This window comes from Octopus sinensis, linkage group LG7 (assembly GCF_006345805.1).
Source record: "Octopus sinensis linkage group LG7, ASM634580v1, whole genome shotgun sequence".
Lineage (NCBI taxonomy): Eukaryota > Metazoa > Mollusca > Cephalopoda > Octopoda > Octopodidae > Octopus > Octopus sinensis.
The window spans coordinates 53,725,586-53,743,960 of NC_043003.1; the positions used below are offsets into that span (position 1 = coordinate 53,725,586).

The 18,375-nt window shown below is 34.3% G+C and overlaps 1 protein-coding gene across 6 annotated transcripts in view; it reads left to right on the forward strand.

Moving 5' to 3' along the window:
* Positions 1-14,218, forward strand: part of LOC115213819 (beta-1,4-mannosyltransferase egh) — a 64,487-nt gene extending 50,269 nt beyond the window's left edge. For 4 of the 6 annotated variants that reach the window (XM_029782703.2, XM_029782706.2, XM_029782707.2 and 1 more), the window contains 2 exons: positions 6,531-6,643; positions 9,147-14,218. In XM_029782703.2, coding sequence (XP_029638563.1) covers positions 6,607-6,643; positions 9,147-10,609 — 1,500 coding nt within the window. In that variant the 5' untranslated portion in view covers positions 6,531-6,606 and the 3' untranslated portion in view covers positions 10,610-14,218. Of the gene's footprint in view, positions 1-1,960; positions 2,166-6,530; positions 6,644-9,146 lie in introns of all 6 variants that reach the window. The other 2 variants (XM_029782705.2, XM_036504790.1) reach the window with 1 other exon arrangement.
* Positions 14,219-18,375: the final 4,157 nt, after the last annotated feature.

Here is an 18,375-nt window from a genome sequence, read left to right on the forward strand (position 1 = left end):
TAGTTCAGGTAAGGCTGGTTGAAATGCTAAAGGGTTGAAAGAAAAAAGCAGTAAAGCTCAGCTGGGAAAATGAATGGCAGAAAATATATTTTAAAACTCGTTAACAATTCACATATCCAGTCAATGAAATATTTGTTCTTTGTATATGCATTACTATGTAATTGCTTGAGGATTTTGTAACAAATGTAGATTAAGTTAGGATATCAAAAGTATGATGACTAGTTCTTTGTAAATTATAAATTTTACTAATAAAGCAGCTCTTAAAGGTTGTACAAATTATAGTATGTTGTCAACTTAATGTGATAGTCCCATAAAAGGGAAGAATGCTACTGTTATTTAGCCCTAGGAAACACCGTTTCCTGTTGGACTTGACACATTTTTTGTGTCCTTATGTTTTCAAAGTGGAGATAAGCACCTCCACCCAGCAAACCCAGACTGATGATGAGCAGTGACTCTGAAACTAGTCTCTGGATACTGACTTTGCTGGTTGGAGGTGCTTGTCTCCACTTTGAAAACATTAGGACATAGGAAATGTGTCAAGTCCAACAGGAAGCAGTGTTGCCTAGGGCTAAATAACAGTAGCATTCTTCCCTTTTATGGGACTATCACATTAAGTTGACAACATCCTATCACTTTATAGTTCTGCCACTGCATAAATTTCTCTGAGGGATTTAGAAATATTTCTGTTGTACAAATGGTTATAAGATTTTCTGTGATGAGTATCTGTTTCAATTTTTACTTAGATTTGAAAACTAGTCACAAATACAATTTTTATTTCAAATGTATTTTATATTCACAGTAAGTTTTTCATGATTACTTTGATAGAGCTAATGTTTTAAAACTTTTCATTTTCCTTTCTCTTACAAATTTGTACACAAATTCTTCAAAGTATTCCCCACAATTATTCAACTTTGAAGCAATAGTGTTGCTCACTTTCAGTTTGACAGACAAAGGCAAGTAAAGTAAGTGCGTATTATTTAAAACTTGTAATACCTACATTATGGAGTTAATTATTCATTAGCAAAGTATTTTTGTCTCTGAGTGTATGTAGAAATATATGCTCTTAAGTTTTACTCACTTCTTATTATACTGCAGGTGCAACATAAGAAATACATTATTACTTTAGTTTTATCTAGTACTAGCTTAAAAGCTACTTTCTAGCTAGTTCCTGTGGAGGGCTAATTGGACCTGTAGCCCAAAACTAACAAGAGCAAAATAGCATAACTAATACATGTATGACTATATGCTCCTGTGGTGTTTGATCTGAGTTTAAGGATGGATGAGAATTCTGTAATGCAATCATTCTATTGTTCCAGTCCCAAGTTGAATTCCAGCTGTTGGCTAATTTGTCCCAAGGTTCTTATCTTGACGTAAAATTAAAGAAGCAAATGTCATTTATCTTTCCTTTGATCTCTGACATCATCTGACAAATGCCACCAAGATGGCTTGAATCAGCCAAGCTTTACCTGCTAGAAATAGCAACCCAAATGCTTTTAAATCTGATCCCAATGTTGGATGTTCAAGAACCAAATGAAGGGCAGATTTTCAATCCCAGGATCATACTGATTCCAAAAAGCTTTACTGTGTCTATGTAGAGAAAATGTAGGCTGAGATACAGTGGTCTCAGACAAACAGATAAAATTTCACTTTTATTATTGTAGATAAATTATACTGAATTAGAGCGAAGACATTTAAGGTGAACTGTCTACCAGAAATGACTTCAGTAGAACTGTCTAAGCAAGCAGTACTGGCATTATGGTCCTCTAATTTAATGTTCACGATGGAATGGTATTTTAACTAGTTTAAATCTTTTTAAAAAATTTACTAATGATAAAATCTAGCTTTGAAGTATAGTTTTGTATATAATTGCACCTTAGGTGAAATTTTCAGTAAGATATTCTTTTGTACTATATCTAACCTGTTGAAAGGGTGCTAATCTATGATACATTATTTACTCCAGGTTGTGGGACCTGGTGACTCACATGTTTTCTTCAGGCTGCTGGTGAAACCAAAGTTGTTTACAGCACCAAAGAAGTGGTTGATTATGGTTTGGATTACCTCCCAGTGTACAAAGAATTTGCTAACATCTGCAAACCTGAATTCAAGAATCAGTTCAGCAAAGCTATTGGTGGGGAACAAAAGTTTACATAATGAAAGTTCCATCTGTGAGTAATCTGGTATAGATTCTCTTTATTGAATCTTTATTAGTTTCTCATGATCTGAAGGTTTTAAACTGCTTCAGCACAAATGCAGACTTTTAAACCCATTTCCAATAACAGATTATGTAAACAAATTATCTTTCTGTTTTACTTTCTCATGCTGAGTTTTGTGCAGCTAGTAGTGAGTTATTTTGTGTGACGGTCAAGTTTTGTTATAATCTTCTTCTCTAGACTACAAGCTATATTAAAGATTATCATGGAATTTGTAATGGTAGCATTACAGAAATCATGTCACACTTATTAGTTTTTTACATTATACGTTATCATAGTAATTAGAATTAATTTAATTGGCGTTAAATAACTTTTTATATCATTGTATATGATGTGATATTTTGATGTCACAGGTTGTGGTGTTACAATGAGAGGCTGTGTTGTAGATGTTTGTACAAGAAATACATTACCAACAAGCAAGTATTTGAATGGGAATGAATGTCAGGGGAACTAAGTTCTCTCACCTCTTTTTGTTCTCCCCAATCTCAGCTATATTGTGATCCCTTGATAAAAATATTTCTCCTGACTTTACAGAGGCGTTTGATGTCTGCTTTGCTTCTGACTTCACTTAGTTCTCAGACAGCATTTTCCCATTTGGATTTTGTCTTCCTAGTCCTCTTGCCTTACCATTTACTGTAATAAAGCTGTTAAAAGTAACAACTTCTTTAATCCCAAAACTCCAGCAAAATAAGCTCATCAATTAATGTTCACAATATCTCCCTCAAATAATGCATTCTAACTCCCCCTTATCCTTACCATATTCACCAATCTTGTTCTTTTTACTTTTGTTTACTTCAAAACATCTGACCATATCCAAGAGACTTTTTTTCAGCTCTTCTACTTGTTGATCTTTCCTCAGCAATTCAAATATAATAGAAACTATTGTAACTGATCACTTTGATCATATTCATTATCATTAATATGGGTTCTGAAGACATTTTGCATAACACAGTTCAAGTCCTTTGCTTTGACAAATTTGATGGAATCAAATTATTTGACATAGTACCTTCTGATAAAGTGAACTGCCTATTTCTAATTATTATGGTCACCCAGCATACCTATTTCTAATAATTACGATGCCCTAGCATGGCCACAGCCTCAAGGCTGAAACATATAAATAAAAAGGGACCTAGATTGCGTGTTTTCTGATAGGATTCCTTTGGTGCAGATATCAAGGAGGGAGACTTTTCTCACTTTTTTATATTATTACAACTTGTTTGGCAGCTTACTTTCCCCTCGCTTGTCTTTCATCATTATCATTGTTTAACATCCATTTTCCATGCTGGCATGGGTTGAATGGTTTGACTGAGGTCTGGAGAGCCAGCAGCTGCACCAGGCTCCAATCTGATCTGGTAATGTTTTATAGCTGGATGCCAACCACTTCAAGAGTGTAGTGAGTGCTTTTCATGTGCCACTGGCACAGGAGCCAGTCATGTTCGGATAGTGCTTTTTACGTGCCACCAGCATGGGGGCCAGTCAGTTGGTACTGGCAAGTAATGGTCTAAAATTTCTATACAATTTAATATCAACAAAAATTGTCAACCCACCTGCATGCAACAGCTTTATAATGCAGGCATTATACACTTCAAGCAAGACAAATTTACAACACTACATTCTCACTGCTACTGAAAGATACACAACAAAAACAGGCGTAGCATTAATTTTCTATGGCTAATACGTACATTGACACACATATACCAAATAACCAAAGTTGTCATGAAAACTTGATTTCTGTTTTAGAAATAGAAAATAATTAACTCCACACAGGTGATGACTGTATTCATTTGGAACTATATCTTGGACTATATCCAATATAAAGCTGCTTGACATCTGACTGGCAAATCTTGTTCTCTGTCAAATTGTCCTCCCATTCTTACCTTCTACATTAATACTAAAATGACATGTGTTCCTCTGAATATGTTACCTGTGTACTTGTTTCTCAGAAGTCCACTTTACTCTCCTCATCCTCCAATTGATATATATATTGCACTATATTTGATTTATCTGAATCTTTCTCTTTAATATCATCTCTCCAGAAATCTCCTGTGTTAGCTTACGTATTTCATCCATGTATTGAGTTTCTAAAGTAAACAATAAAAAGAGATAAAATGTTTGTTTCCCAACCACATGGCTTCATGTTCAGTCCTACTGTGTAGCACTAGGGCAAATGTTTTTTACTGTAGCCCTGGGCTGATTAAAGCCTTGCAAGTGGACTTGGTAGATAGAAAGTGAAAGAAGTTCATCCTTGTGTGTGTGTGTGTTTGTCTCCTACTTGACAACTGTGTTAGTGTGCTTACATCCCCCATAACTTAGCAGTTCATCAAAAGAACCAATAGAATAAGTGTTAGGCTTTAAAAAGAAATAAGTACTGTGGTCTGGTTGGTCAACTAAAACTCTTCAAGGTGGGTGTTCCAGCATGGCTGCAATCTCATGACTGAAGCAAGTAAAAGAAAGAATTATCCCTTCTCATTAGCAGAGCATTTGAAAAGCCATTGACTGCATTTTTTTTTTGTAAGATTAACTACCAGAAAACAGAGTCAAAGCACTGGGTATTATTGTCCTTACCCTCAGTAACCATCAACACAGCTTATGTAGAACCAAGTGTGGTCCCTCACCTTTGAAAACTTGAGTGGAAACTTGTTTTGCACTTGATACAAACAGCCTTCAATCATGTATAGATAAGCACCTCTTATCTTTTACAGAGAGCTCCATTGGCATGTGCTGATGAAGCCTTCTCCAACTCACATTCTAAACTCTTGTGTAATCTAAAGTTCTTATATCCTACAAGCTGTCGACCCTAATATACACTCATAGGAATTACTGTCCATCACTCCTCTGTCAACCTTTCATACTCAGATATCATCCATATGCAATCTAAATGCCATGTCAAACATAAACAGGTACTCTGAGAGAACCATCTTTAACAACCTAGTCTCTTTCAATAGCATAAAAACTCAATGGTAGCACAAATACTGACCTACTCTAATCCTGAAAAACATACCATTTAAATTCACCTCTACAGATGTTAAACCTGATGATCTTAGATCAGGGGCAGAGAAACTTTTTACTGTGATGAGCAAAAATTTCCAAAGAAAAAGGTCCGTGGGTGGATCACAAGTTCTAACTCTTATATCTGTGTAAATCTTGTAATGATTAATTTGATATATATTAATAAAGATAAGTTTAACACATTAAATTAATGTGTAATATCTTCATTAACGCAGCCACTGAATTTAGGATATTTATATTACTCATGAGATATTCTATATCTTTCAGCTAAAGTGTTATTGGGTCTCAACGGGGTGGTACAAACCTAGCAATATGTGTTCTATAGTGAAAACAAAATTTCCATCCAAATGGCAATTACTGGGCGATTTTCAGTTCGAGTCTAATTGTTTTAAGTTGTAGTAAAAATGTGACCTATATCACATATAGGTATACGAATATTGTATAAATTTTATAATTGAAAAATTTATTATTCTTTGTACATACAAGCCTGTGGGCACAATAAAATGGACTCGCAGGCGGGGGTTTCCCCACCCCTGTCTTAGATGTTTCTCATGGCAACTCTCACTTATATGACATTGCTAAAACTACATCACAAGACTATGATTCCTGTTTTGAGCATAGAAATATTTCATCTCTGATCAGTTGCTATCCTTCTGCAAAGCTCTACCCTCAGAATACTGCTTATATGTATTGTGCCACTGTCAGAGAACTGACAGATTAGCAAAGATTCATTTGCCAACATGCTCCCAACACTAGTTCGCAAACATACTGTTTCTCCTTGCTGCCTCTTCTATCATTACTGCAATAGTCTTTGCTCCTCTGTCTTTGCAATCTACTTGATCTCTCCCCTCAGGTGGACTTACCTCGTATTTCTTCTCATGTCCATTACTATGTCTCACCTTCTAGACCCTTGCTGAACACTTCACCCAGTTCTTCCTCCGTAGTACTGTAAGCCCCTGGAAGTTCTTGTTGGCACATGCTAACTACCTTCATAAAATTTTTGCAGCCAGAATCTTATGACAACTTTTTATTGTATGGCTGTAATTCTTCTTGGGAAAAGAGGTTTAAAATTTAGTTGTAGTGCTTAAAAGTCAATGATCAAAGCTGCATAACAATACTGCAGGAAGATTAGAATGTAAGTTATACATTGATACATATAGCCATTATGATTAAAAATGGTTTTTCACAAAATACTCATTCTCTTTTTCTTTCGTTCTCAGCTTCCAGTATTTATGAAAAGTAAGAAGTACTCCAAATACTTATAAAAAAGATTTTCTTGTTGCTAAACCATTTTATTTTTGTTTCTTGAAGGCATAACATCTTGATGTATCGGCATCACATCATCTGAACAGACCTTTACTTTGACAGATACTCTATAACTTACAACATGCTTCCGTTAGATCAAAAAGGAAGTGCCAAACCTGGTAAGTTGTTTTCATACATTGAATTGAAATATTCTATAATAACCAAAATATATATATTGCCTAAATATTTTTAAACTCAAAAATCTGTATTTATAAATCAGTTTAGTTTATTATATTGTGAACTTATCTTCAAATAGCCATTTGACAAATAGTTTGTGCCTGAAGATTTCAAAGGACATTTTCGTTTCTTGTCAGTTGGTTATACTGGGTTACCATAATTTATATGAATACAATATAAAATATTTATTGAGAAATATCCTCTCTTGTTATAAAATATACAAATGCAGTTCAGTGCCACTACTAGACTTGAGTTAGAATAGAATAAACTTTCATAGACTTTTAAGTTTTATAAATGGCATTCAGATTTGTGATCAGGTAATGTAATGATAACTAAGTGTTTGATCTTCATGTGACATTCTTGTTTTTCATGCATACATGAATTGTATATATAGCATATGTTCATACATAGATACACACAGTGCATATGATGTTGTATGCTTGTTAAAGTGTCATAAGTTGTAAGTGAATAGTATATACAGAAGAGATAGATGAAAGATGACTTGGAAAATATAGCTTGATCAGACCAGAAAGCTGCAAGCTTCAGAGATGAGATTGTTACAGAATCAAATTGATAAAAGAGATTATGTATTTTTCTATCCATGCTCAGACAAAAAATATTTAATAATGTATCATTATCACAATCATTGTCATTGTTTAAGATTTGTTTTCAAGTGAGTTAGATAACCCAGTCATGCATTTCCCTAGTTATCACAATCTTTGGTCATTCTGCTTATTCTCATAGTTATATGAACGCCTTCCACCATCAAAATATGGAACATTTTTACCTAGCACTCATCCTTTTACATTAACTGTACCGTTTGTCTTGCACACATTGGCTGATGCCTTATAGTACCTCGTTATTCTCACAAGTTACCTTTCTCTGGCTTTCATGTAAATTAATTTTGCTCATCAAATGAATCATATTTGGCTCATTTCTCTCTAGCCACTGCTGATTTTGTATATTCAATGCTCATAGCACTACATAGTGTTACTCTTGGATGCATGCTTTATACAGGTTTTGATTATTGCCAACAGAAACAGCATCTCTTTAAATTTCTTCCGTCTCTTAGCTACATCACTTCTTCATCATCATTTCAATGTTTTATTTTGCTGACAAGAATGGATCTGAAAACTTCCATTCAGATCCAGCCTTATACCTCTTTCATAAAGCCTCCTCCCTCAATACTACTCCCTACTTCATTTGAGAAGTCTCATTAGTGCTAGTGCCATGTAAAAAGCACCCACTACATTCTGTGAAGTAGTTGGCTTCAGGAAGGGCATCTAGCTATAGGAAACCATGCCAAAGAAGACATTAGAGGAGCTTGACACAGTCCTCTGGCTTACCAGCTCCTGTCAAACTCATGCCAGCATGGAAAACGGATATTTGATGATGATGTAACGTTCATGTGTATTATATATCAGTTCCAATACAGTTGTCATTTCAGTTTACTTGGACTATAGCTTCACATGTGGAGACACATGGCCTTGTGGCTAGAGCAGCGGACTTGTGGTCGAGGGATCGCGGGTTCAAATCTCAGACTGGGCGATGTGTGTGTTTATGAGCGAAACACCTAAGCTCCACACAGCTCCGGTAGATGGTAATGGCAAACTTCTGCTGACTCTTTCGCCACAACTTCCTCTCACTCTTTCCTTCTGCATCTTGCAGCTCACCTGCAATGGACCGGCGTTCCATGCCAAGGAAACCGAGAAACCGACCCTTATGAGCCAGGCGTAGCTCAAGAAGGAGCAAACATATCTCCACATAATTTTAAAATTACACACTTAATAGAACATATGCAGTTCATCTGCCTATAGTTACTACCATAACTTTTATATAAATTACCCATGATTCATTGCCATGCAGCATTGTACTATTCAATTTATGTAACCTGAATTTTACACACTGAGAGAATCGTTTTATCAATAAAAGTATCTGTGTCCTTAAACTATTTTCATCCACTTCTAAATTTGGTCAGTATACTCTCACTAGAACCACCTCCAAAATTATTGAAATCATCTGAAACTATACCCAGTGATATAGAACCTATCTCCTACCAGCCAGTCATCTGCCACAGTACATTGTTATTATTTGCAGCTGATTTCACTACGAATTTTTCTTATGCATTTGATGCATTTATTTGTACTTACTAAAACTCTGGAGTAACTGTTAAAAAAAACTTTCATAATGCAAATGGTATTGGATATGTCAATGCATTCAAATAAAATGAAACACAAAGTTAAATGGAACTTTCTGAGGGATTTGATAAAAGTTTCCTGCCGCTAAAGGTTATATGTCAACAAGTCTGTTGTATGGTTGGATAACACTGATTTTATAATGGTTGTAGTTAACTAGTTTTTAAGTTAAAAACGTATAGTCTTTATATTATTTTATGAAATTGTATAATATTTGTATACACAATTAAAAAAATTTTTTTTTTTTCAGGCAGCAACCATAAACGTTTTGTCCCATTACGAAGGCAATACCGGAGAGTTCGCATTCGTATGGATGGACGATTACTACATTGCCTTATGGTATCTTTGTTGTTATTCATAATTGCTGTCAGTATCTTCCAAGCAAGTGGAATGATTGGTGCCATTACTGCACCCCCTGCTGAAGTCCTTAGTAGTTATAAAACATCCTCACTCTTAATTCTATATTTGCTCCGTCTCATGACACTGATGCCTTTACCACTGACCCTTTTTAATTTTGCTGGAATTGTCTCATTCAACACTTTTCCCAGAAAACCAAAACTACGAGGATCTACTCTCTTTGGACCGTTTATTTGTTTTCGAGTGGTTACAAAAGGTCTGTTCCCTAAATTGGTTCGCAGTAATGTTACCAAAAATCTGGAAATATGCAGTCAGCTTGGTTTTGATAATTTTGTTTTTGAAGTTGTGACAGATGAAGCAGTTCAACTCCCTAAACTACCTCGAGTTCGAGAACTTATTGTTCCTAATGAGTATCGAAGCTCCAAAGGTACTTTGTACAAGGCTCGTGCTTTGAATTATTGCCTGGAAGAAGGAATTAATTATCTTAATGATAATGACTGGATTGTCCATCTGGATGAAGAAACACTCTTGACAGAATCCTCATTAGTTGGCATTATCAACTTTATTAATGAAGGTAAACATGATTTTGGCCAAGGTGTAATCACTTATGCAGATGGAGAAATTGTCAATTGGTTAACAACACTTTCTGATGTTGTTCGAGTTGGAATGGATTATGGAATGTTGCGTTTTTGTCTCAAGTTTCTTCATAAACCTGTCTTCAGCTGGAAAGGATCTTTTATTGTCTCAAATGCAGGTGTTGAAAGAAAAATAACTTATGACTTTGGTCCAGATGGAAGCATTGCTGAAGACTGCTTTTTTGCTATGTCAGCTTGGCGAGATGGCCATACTTTTGGATTTGTTGAGGGAGATATGCATGAAAAAAGTACTTTTTCTCTTGTAGACTATATAAAACAACGCAAGAGATGGGTACAGGGTATTTTACTTGTTCTCTTCAGTCGTATGTTACCATGGCGCTGCAAGATGGGTCTCTCTGTGATGATTCTCTCTTGGCTTACTTTACCATTTACTGTACCTAATATAATTTTAGTTCTTCTTTTCCCTTTACCCATGCCAACAATAGTAAATGCCCTTTGTGGTTTTATTGGGGGTACTGTAGTATTTCTATTTATTTTTGGAGCAATAAAATCTTTCTCTTTAAGAAATATGGGGCGCTGTCAATATATTCTGTTATGTCTTGCTCCTATTTTGGTTGCTCCTCTCGCCATGATAATGGAAAGTATTAGTGTAATCTGGGCCATTTTTGGTCATCAGAATCATGTCTTTGATGTAGTTAATAAAGAAAGTAACAGTACTTCAAAAGACTTGGAATCTGCTGATCCTGTAGAAACTGTTTAACATTTAGACACAGAGTCAAGAACTATTAACAAAAAAAAATTTAAAGACACTATAATAAATTATGTAAAAATTAATATACAAATATTTTCTAATTTTTTTCTGTTAAAAAAAAAAAGAATCCAAAATTACCATACAATTAAAATTGCATGAAATCATATATTGGATACCACCATTTCAGCTACATAATGTCTTGTTTATGAATGTTTATAGTTAACCATCAAGTTTTTTAATCAGCTTTACATTTGTTTTTGTTTTGTTTTTAGTTAACTTAATTTTATGTTTTTTTAATTTTATTCTTCAGTTTAATTGTCCTGCTCTCAAATATTCTGTCTTAATTAAATACTAGGTTTAAAAGAATTCTATCTCATGTGAATTTGACCGATTCATCCTGAAATAATGATGCAAAATGCTATATTTAGTTTGATGTTCCTTAAATGTTGCTGGTAATGTCATAATCTTTCAACTGGAAAAAAAAAAAAAATTAACCTAACTTTTTTAATGTTTCAGCAGTCTTTGGTAAAATTGATATCTGGAACTTGCCCTTTATTTAATTTTTTTAATTACCTCTACATGTTATATATTTCTTAGAATGGTTAGGTGAAACATATTAGAATTCACACACATTTGGGATTTAGATGAAAATTTCAGTTTTTGTTAACTATATTTGATTTTAATTTGATGGCAGTTTAAACTCATAGTTTCATTATTTTTTTTTTTTTAGCTAAATTTAAATTTAGTATTTAGCAATATGAATATTAGTTTTCTGGTAATGAATTTATTTAAATGTCATTGAAATTATTGAAATGTTTTCTGTTTATGGTATTAATATGGGCAGAGTACTTAAACTTACATAAAATTTTACAGTTCATTTCTTCTCATGCATTTCAACCTCTGGTCTAACTTTTTGATAAAAGTATTTTAGGCTATTTATTTTATATGTATTTTTTTTCCTAAGGATGTTTATTGCTTTTAGAATCAGATATCAAATTACTGTATAGATTTACTAAAATATTTGAGATTAGCATGGCATTAGCAGCTAGGTAGTTATTTTAATTAGCTTTACAGTTTAGTTATCATAGGCATAAAATTTTACTTAAACAGAAATAGATTTTTTTTATATAAAAGTATTTGAATCCTTTCATCACAACCTTTTATATTTTACTCATTTCTTTTGGACTGATATTTAAAATAAATCATAAAAATATTTGTTTATTTCAAGGCTCTCATATTAGAAAATAAAATTTTAAAAGAACTACCTCAAAATTTTTATCAAATATTGATCAGTCACATTTGTCAATTTTTCAAAATACAATTAAGCAGCATAATATTCAAAATAGATACCAAATCATGTTAACTGAATGAGCAACCCATTTCAAGTTGCCATTTCAGAAAACCTGTTTATCTGTCACAAAACATTTGGTAGATTTAATATACTAAGATTTTGAAATAGACATTGTTAAAGAAAATAATTTCTAAAAATAACTTAGCAGTTTTTGAGCTGATCAGATTTTATATGGTATGTGAATTTATCTGTTGTTAGCTGATTGTTCATTTTACATGTTCGGAGTGTAGATATTTAATAGTTTTCTGGCTTCTGCTAGGGCACTGAATTGAATGCATTCCAAAATGGAGTCTCGTGGTTCACATCTCTTTTCAATTCGTCCTTCCAGATTTGATAAAATATGTACTGGTTATATACTGGAGTCAAGCCACTACTACTATTGTTGTCTTACAGAAATTTCTACCAACAAAATTTATGTAGCCTATCTTTTCAACAATATTTCCTGAAATATTTCTGCTTTAAGATAAAGAGAAGAAATTGAAAAATAAACAATAAATGATAGTTAAATAAAACTCAAGATGAAACAGTAATATTAAATTTGGATTGTTAAATAGTAGACAAGAATTGTAAATTTTTATAGTTAATGACAGTCCAGGTTAAGAAGATTACTAATCTTACAGGAAATAAACTTGGATTGGATTTCTGTTCAGTATATCAGTCTCTTAATGCATCTCTGATTTTCATGGGATGAAGTGAATAAGATAAACCTTTATATGAATACTCTGCAAGTCTGTTGTAAACTTTCCCTGCATGTAGCACTGAATTCAACACTGCACATTGCTGTGGCACTCATCAACATTATGTTGTGGCCATCATTTGCAGCTGTGAGTTAATACCACCATATAGTAGTTACAGCTCCATGGACTTGGCTTTTGAGGCTTAAGCGTCTTGACCACAAATACAAATGGAAGTGCCTGTGACATGATATGAACAACTAAGTTCTCTAGTCATTGTTACCCTATAAATGTGATCAGTTGTACTTTGGAAAGAGCATAATTAAATCATTGAACTATAATACAATGATGTACTTTTAAAAATATACAAGTATATATTGTTGGCATTAGAAAGGAGTTCCAGCTGTAGATACCATACTAAAGTAGACATAGGAGCTTGAGGCTGTCCTCTGACTTGCTGGCTCCTCTCAAACTGTCTAACCTATACCAGCATGGAAAACATACATAAAATGATAATGACAGTCAGTGATGTTGTTTGTGATGGAAAGATGCAGTCATAAAGTATGTAATAGTTCTATGGCTACAGCATTTCAAATTTTAAATTACAATGCTTCATTTGGTCAATTTAGAAGTTGTTGACGTCATATTTGTATTAATCAGGAAATAAGGTACATTTTTTTTTCATATATTTTTCAGAAACAATAATACCCCTGTCTATCCCCATCTCTCCTCCCCTTGTTCTCTCTCTCTCTTATGCACACGTATTTTATGGGAACTGTTACGTGTGAAGATTGTTATAGTGTCATTCTTCAATTTAAAAACAAAATGTATTAATGAAAAACTTCAAAGATTCTCATTGAGAAATTGTGATTTCTTGAGGCCTTGATTGTTACTAATACATTTCATAAGAGACAGTGAATATATATTTATCTTATACCCACTGCCACAAAACCCTGCAATAAACTCATCTCATTCACACACACACACATGCTATGAAGATAGAAAATCTGTGCATGGATAGTTGTTTTTTTATTGTCAGAAATTAAATGGTTCGATAAAAAAATAAAAAATTAGTCAATATTTTTACTATTCAGTGAATAATTAGTTGTTTTGAATAATTGAAGGTAGCAAAAAATAGATTCCTTTTTATTATTTTAGTGGATTAATATGTTAGATAACAATTAGGCAAAACAGAATATTGATCTAGTTTTAGATTATATCATCATTGTTATAATGAGTTAGAAATCATAAGATTTTAGCACCAATTCTATTTGAAAGTAATTACATATCGCCAATCTCTGTCTCTTTATCTTTGACAACCAGTATTTATATCATGATAATTGAACTTCAAATAAATTCATGTCTACAGTTTTTGTGTTAAAAGTATCACGTTTATGTTGACATCAGATTATTTGTTTAATTTCCAAATCTACTGTATTTTATTTCAACTTACCATTTCGCAAGTATAACTCCTCTTCCTCACCATACACACACACACACACCGACCCACTCTTGTTAAATTCAGTAATTTATTGGTTTCATAATTTCATATCCGCATTTTGTAAATTTCGCTTTAATCACCTCACAAAAAAACCCATCTTCAATTTTCAAACTGATCAGATGCACTCCCAAATTATCTCCCCCCTGTATGCATTTCTCTCCCTTGTCATATTTGTCTGCGCTTTCCATTAAACAAACTTAAAAGAAACTTATTTTTTGCTTTACAGAGAATTTTTTAATCATTAATTTGCTTAGCAATTACCTTATCAAAATATATATATAAAATTTACAATACATTATATATTTTCGAAATTAGGTTTCATATCTGTGACGATTGCTTTGAAAATATTTTTCATTCCCAATCCCAAAATTAGATTTTTTTTTTCTCATAATTTACCAATTCCTCGTTATTAATAAAGGTCATTGTTTTTGTTAATAGCCTTTTTTATTATTTTTATTACTGTCATTATTTTTTTTTTTTTTTTTGACAATCTTAAATCTGTTTTAACAATGCAGGGTTTTATTTTTAAAAACATGATTCTGCTTGACTCAAACTTGCCAGTTAAAAAAGTGAAAAATATTCTGTCTGATATCGTGATATTACATTCCCATATTGTCAGTGGTTTGTTAATGTTGGACTCATTAACATGAAAACATTTTTATAGATTGTATATGTTGAATTTTGTTCAGTCAAATAATAAAAATGATTTCCTGCAATTTTTAAAAATCTATGAAGTTTTATTATTATTATTGTCGTTGTTTCTATTGTTAAGGTGGCAAGGTGACTCGATGTCAGTGCAATCAACTAGTTCCTGTCTTGCAAATTTCAGGCCTTCTGCCCAAAGAAGAAAGAATTGTTGTTAAGGCAGCAAGCTGGCAGAAATGTTATTGTGCCACACAAAATGCCTAGTGGCATTTTTTTCAGCTTCTCTTTCTAATGAAGGGTAAAGAGTAACTTGCCCTTCATCCTTTCAGGGTTGATGAAATAAGTACCATTTGAGAAATAGGGTCAATGTAATTGACTAGGCTCCTCAAAATTTCAGGCCTTGTTCCAATAGGGGAAAGAATTATTATTATTGTCATCTTTGTTGTTAAGGCAGCAAGTTAGCAGAATTGTTAGCATGATGGACAAGCTACTTTGCAACATTTCTTTTGGCTTTGCATTCTGCTTTCAGATTCCGGTCGTTGCCAGTACTGCCTGACTGGCCCTCGTGCCGGTGGCACATAAAAGCACCCACAACACTTTCGGAGAAGTTGGCGTTAGGAGGAGCATCCAGCTGTAGAAAATCTGCCAGATCAGATTGGAGCCTGGTGCAGCCATCTGGTTCACCAGTCCCCAGTCAAACCATCCAACATATGCCAGCATGGCAAGCGAACGTTAAACGATGATGATGATGATTAACTTTTTGGAGTCAGTAAAATAAGTACCAGGCAAATAACCCTGGTCAACAACCAAAATACTTCTGAGACCACTGTAGCAATTTCCAACTAATTTTAGGTCACTGATAATGGATATCATGGTTAAAACTGATTGTTAGCTCTACCTTTTAAGATACACGTATATGTTACAACAGGTTTGCAGCAGTATGTTTCTTATGCACTCAGTCCCACTGGTCTTCAGTATTGTTCCAGCAGTCATAGGAGGTGGTTGTTCTGTGCAAGTTTATATACTCAGGTGAAAGGGAAATGATTTTCCTAGTCAAAAATTTTTTAAACTTATAATAAATATTATTGAGCAAGAGAGGCATTTTATATTACTTTTATTTTTTTTACTGAATGATATAAACACATCTGCTAAGGTATCATGTTCTGTATTATAATGATAGATTTATGAACAAATTTTCTGTTTATCTGCTAATTGTTTGTTGTTTTCCTCTTTAAAATGCCTTGCACTTGTGTAAATAAGGCAGACAACATCTACTACATTTGTGGTGAGATGACCTTTGCAGCGCAGAAGTGCTGTATAACTGCTATGGTTATAAAGTTATATCACCTATATTTTGAATGCAAGATTGGCGACTAAGATAAGAAGTGGGCTCCTCACATGTGCTGCAACACTTGTGGTACTAGCCTTCGGCAATGGTTGAATAAGAAGAGGAAAGGAATGTCTATTGTTGAGCTGATGACATGGCGGGAGCCAACAGACCATACCAACAATTGTTATTTCTGCATAATACCTCTAGTAAAGAAAGGCTTGTCAAAGAAGAAAAAAAGAGTCCACTGAATATCCAAACATTCAATTAGCTATTCACCCAGTTCTACGTGGAGAAGGCCTATAGGCCAATCTGTTCCTGATGCACCAACTTCGATATTCTTTAAGTCAGATGAAGTAAGTGGTGAGGAGGAAGCAGAGATGTATGACAGTGCTGGATTTTGATGAAACATACTTCCTTAGACCACATCTCATAATACGAGGGGAACTCCATGACCTTGTCAAGGATCTACAACTACCTGAGAATAAGGCAGAGCTACTAAGCTCTCGTCTTCATCAGTGGAATCTCCTAATAGCTGATGTGAAAATTTCAAAATTTCATGACCGTCAGCAATTCCTTCATAATGAAAGGTGATTTATTGGCCTGCAACAATATTAACCCTTTTGTTACCAACCTGGCTGAAACCGGCCCTAGCTCTGAGTACAAATGTCTTGTTTTCATAAGTTTTGAATTAAAATCTTCCACCGAACCTCAGTCACAATTTATGTTCCTAACACTAGCTGAATGATAACTAAGTTATTTTATTAAATTCTTTGTTATATTTAGAGTAATTGAAAGAAACACAGAGCATCTCAAGATAAATACAGTAACGAAAGGGTTAATGGTCTGATGGAAGCACTTGATATTGAATACAAACCCAGTCACTGAAGGCTGTTCATAGACTCATCAAAAACTTGTCTGAAAGGTGTCTTGTTGCACAATGGCAATAGTGAACCTTCAGTTCCTCTGATCTATGCATCACATATGAAAGAAACTTATGAGAATATAATGCTTATGCTGTAATGCATAAAATATAGTGAACATCAATGGCAGCTCTGTGATGACTTAAAGTTTGTTGCCATTGTGATGGGATTGCACCAAGTACTGCTGCTTTTAATGTGAATGGGACAGCCATGCAAGATGTTCCCAGTCTATCAGGAGAGACTGGCCACCTTGTCACTCATTAAAGCCTGGGATGAAAAATGTTCAACATTCACCTCTCACTGAGCCAAACAAAATTTTGCTACCAACACTACACATAAAACTGGGGCTCATGAAAAATTTTGTAAAAGCTATAGACAAATTCGGTCAGGGATTCAAGTGTTTAACATCAAGTTTCCCCTCCACTGAGCATTGCTAAGATAAAAGAAGGAGTCTTCATTGGTCCTCAGATTCGAGAGCTTCTTAAAAATAGTAACTTTGAATCAGCCCTTCATGAGGAGAAGGAAGATGCTTGGGATGCATTCAAGTAAGTGGCAAAGGGATTTCTCGGAAATAGAAGGGAAGGAAACTCTAAAGAAATTGGTGGAAAACCTCACGACTTACAAGAACATGGGATGTAACATGTCGCATTAAATTTACGTTTTGGACTCACATACTCTCTTTTACTTGTTTCAGTCATTTGACTGTGGCCATGCTGGAGCACCGCCTACAGTCGAACAAATCGACCCCAGGACTTATTCTTTGTAAGCCTAGTACTTATTCTATCGGTCTCTTTTGCTGAACCACTAAGTTACGGGAACGTAAACACACCAGTATTGGTTGTCAAGCGATGTTGGAAGGACAGACACACAAACATATACACACACATACATATATATATATATATATATAGTTAATCCAAACAAGAAAACACAACAATGCGAGGACGTGGAACAAATAAAGTATTATTGGACGCTCAGGGAAGAAGGAGGGTTTAACGTTTCGAGCGGAGCTCTTCGTCGGAAACATAGGAGAAGGGAAGACAGGAAAAAAATCGCCAACGGTACTCACGAGGTCACATATATATATATACATACATACATATATACGATGGGCTTCTTTCAGTTTCCGTCTACCAAATCCACTCACAAGGCTTTGGTCAGCCCGAGTCTATAGTAGAAGACACTTGCCCAAGGTGCCACGCAGTGGGACTGAACCCGGAACTATGTGGTTTGTAAGCAAGCTACGATTTTTTTCCAGCAAAATGTGAGGCAATTAGTGACGAACATGGTCAAGGGTTTCACCAAGATATTTCAACCATGGACAAGCGATACCAGGGCAAATGGAGCAAAATAA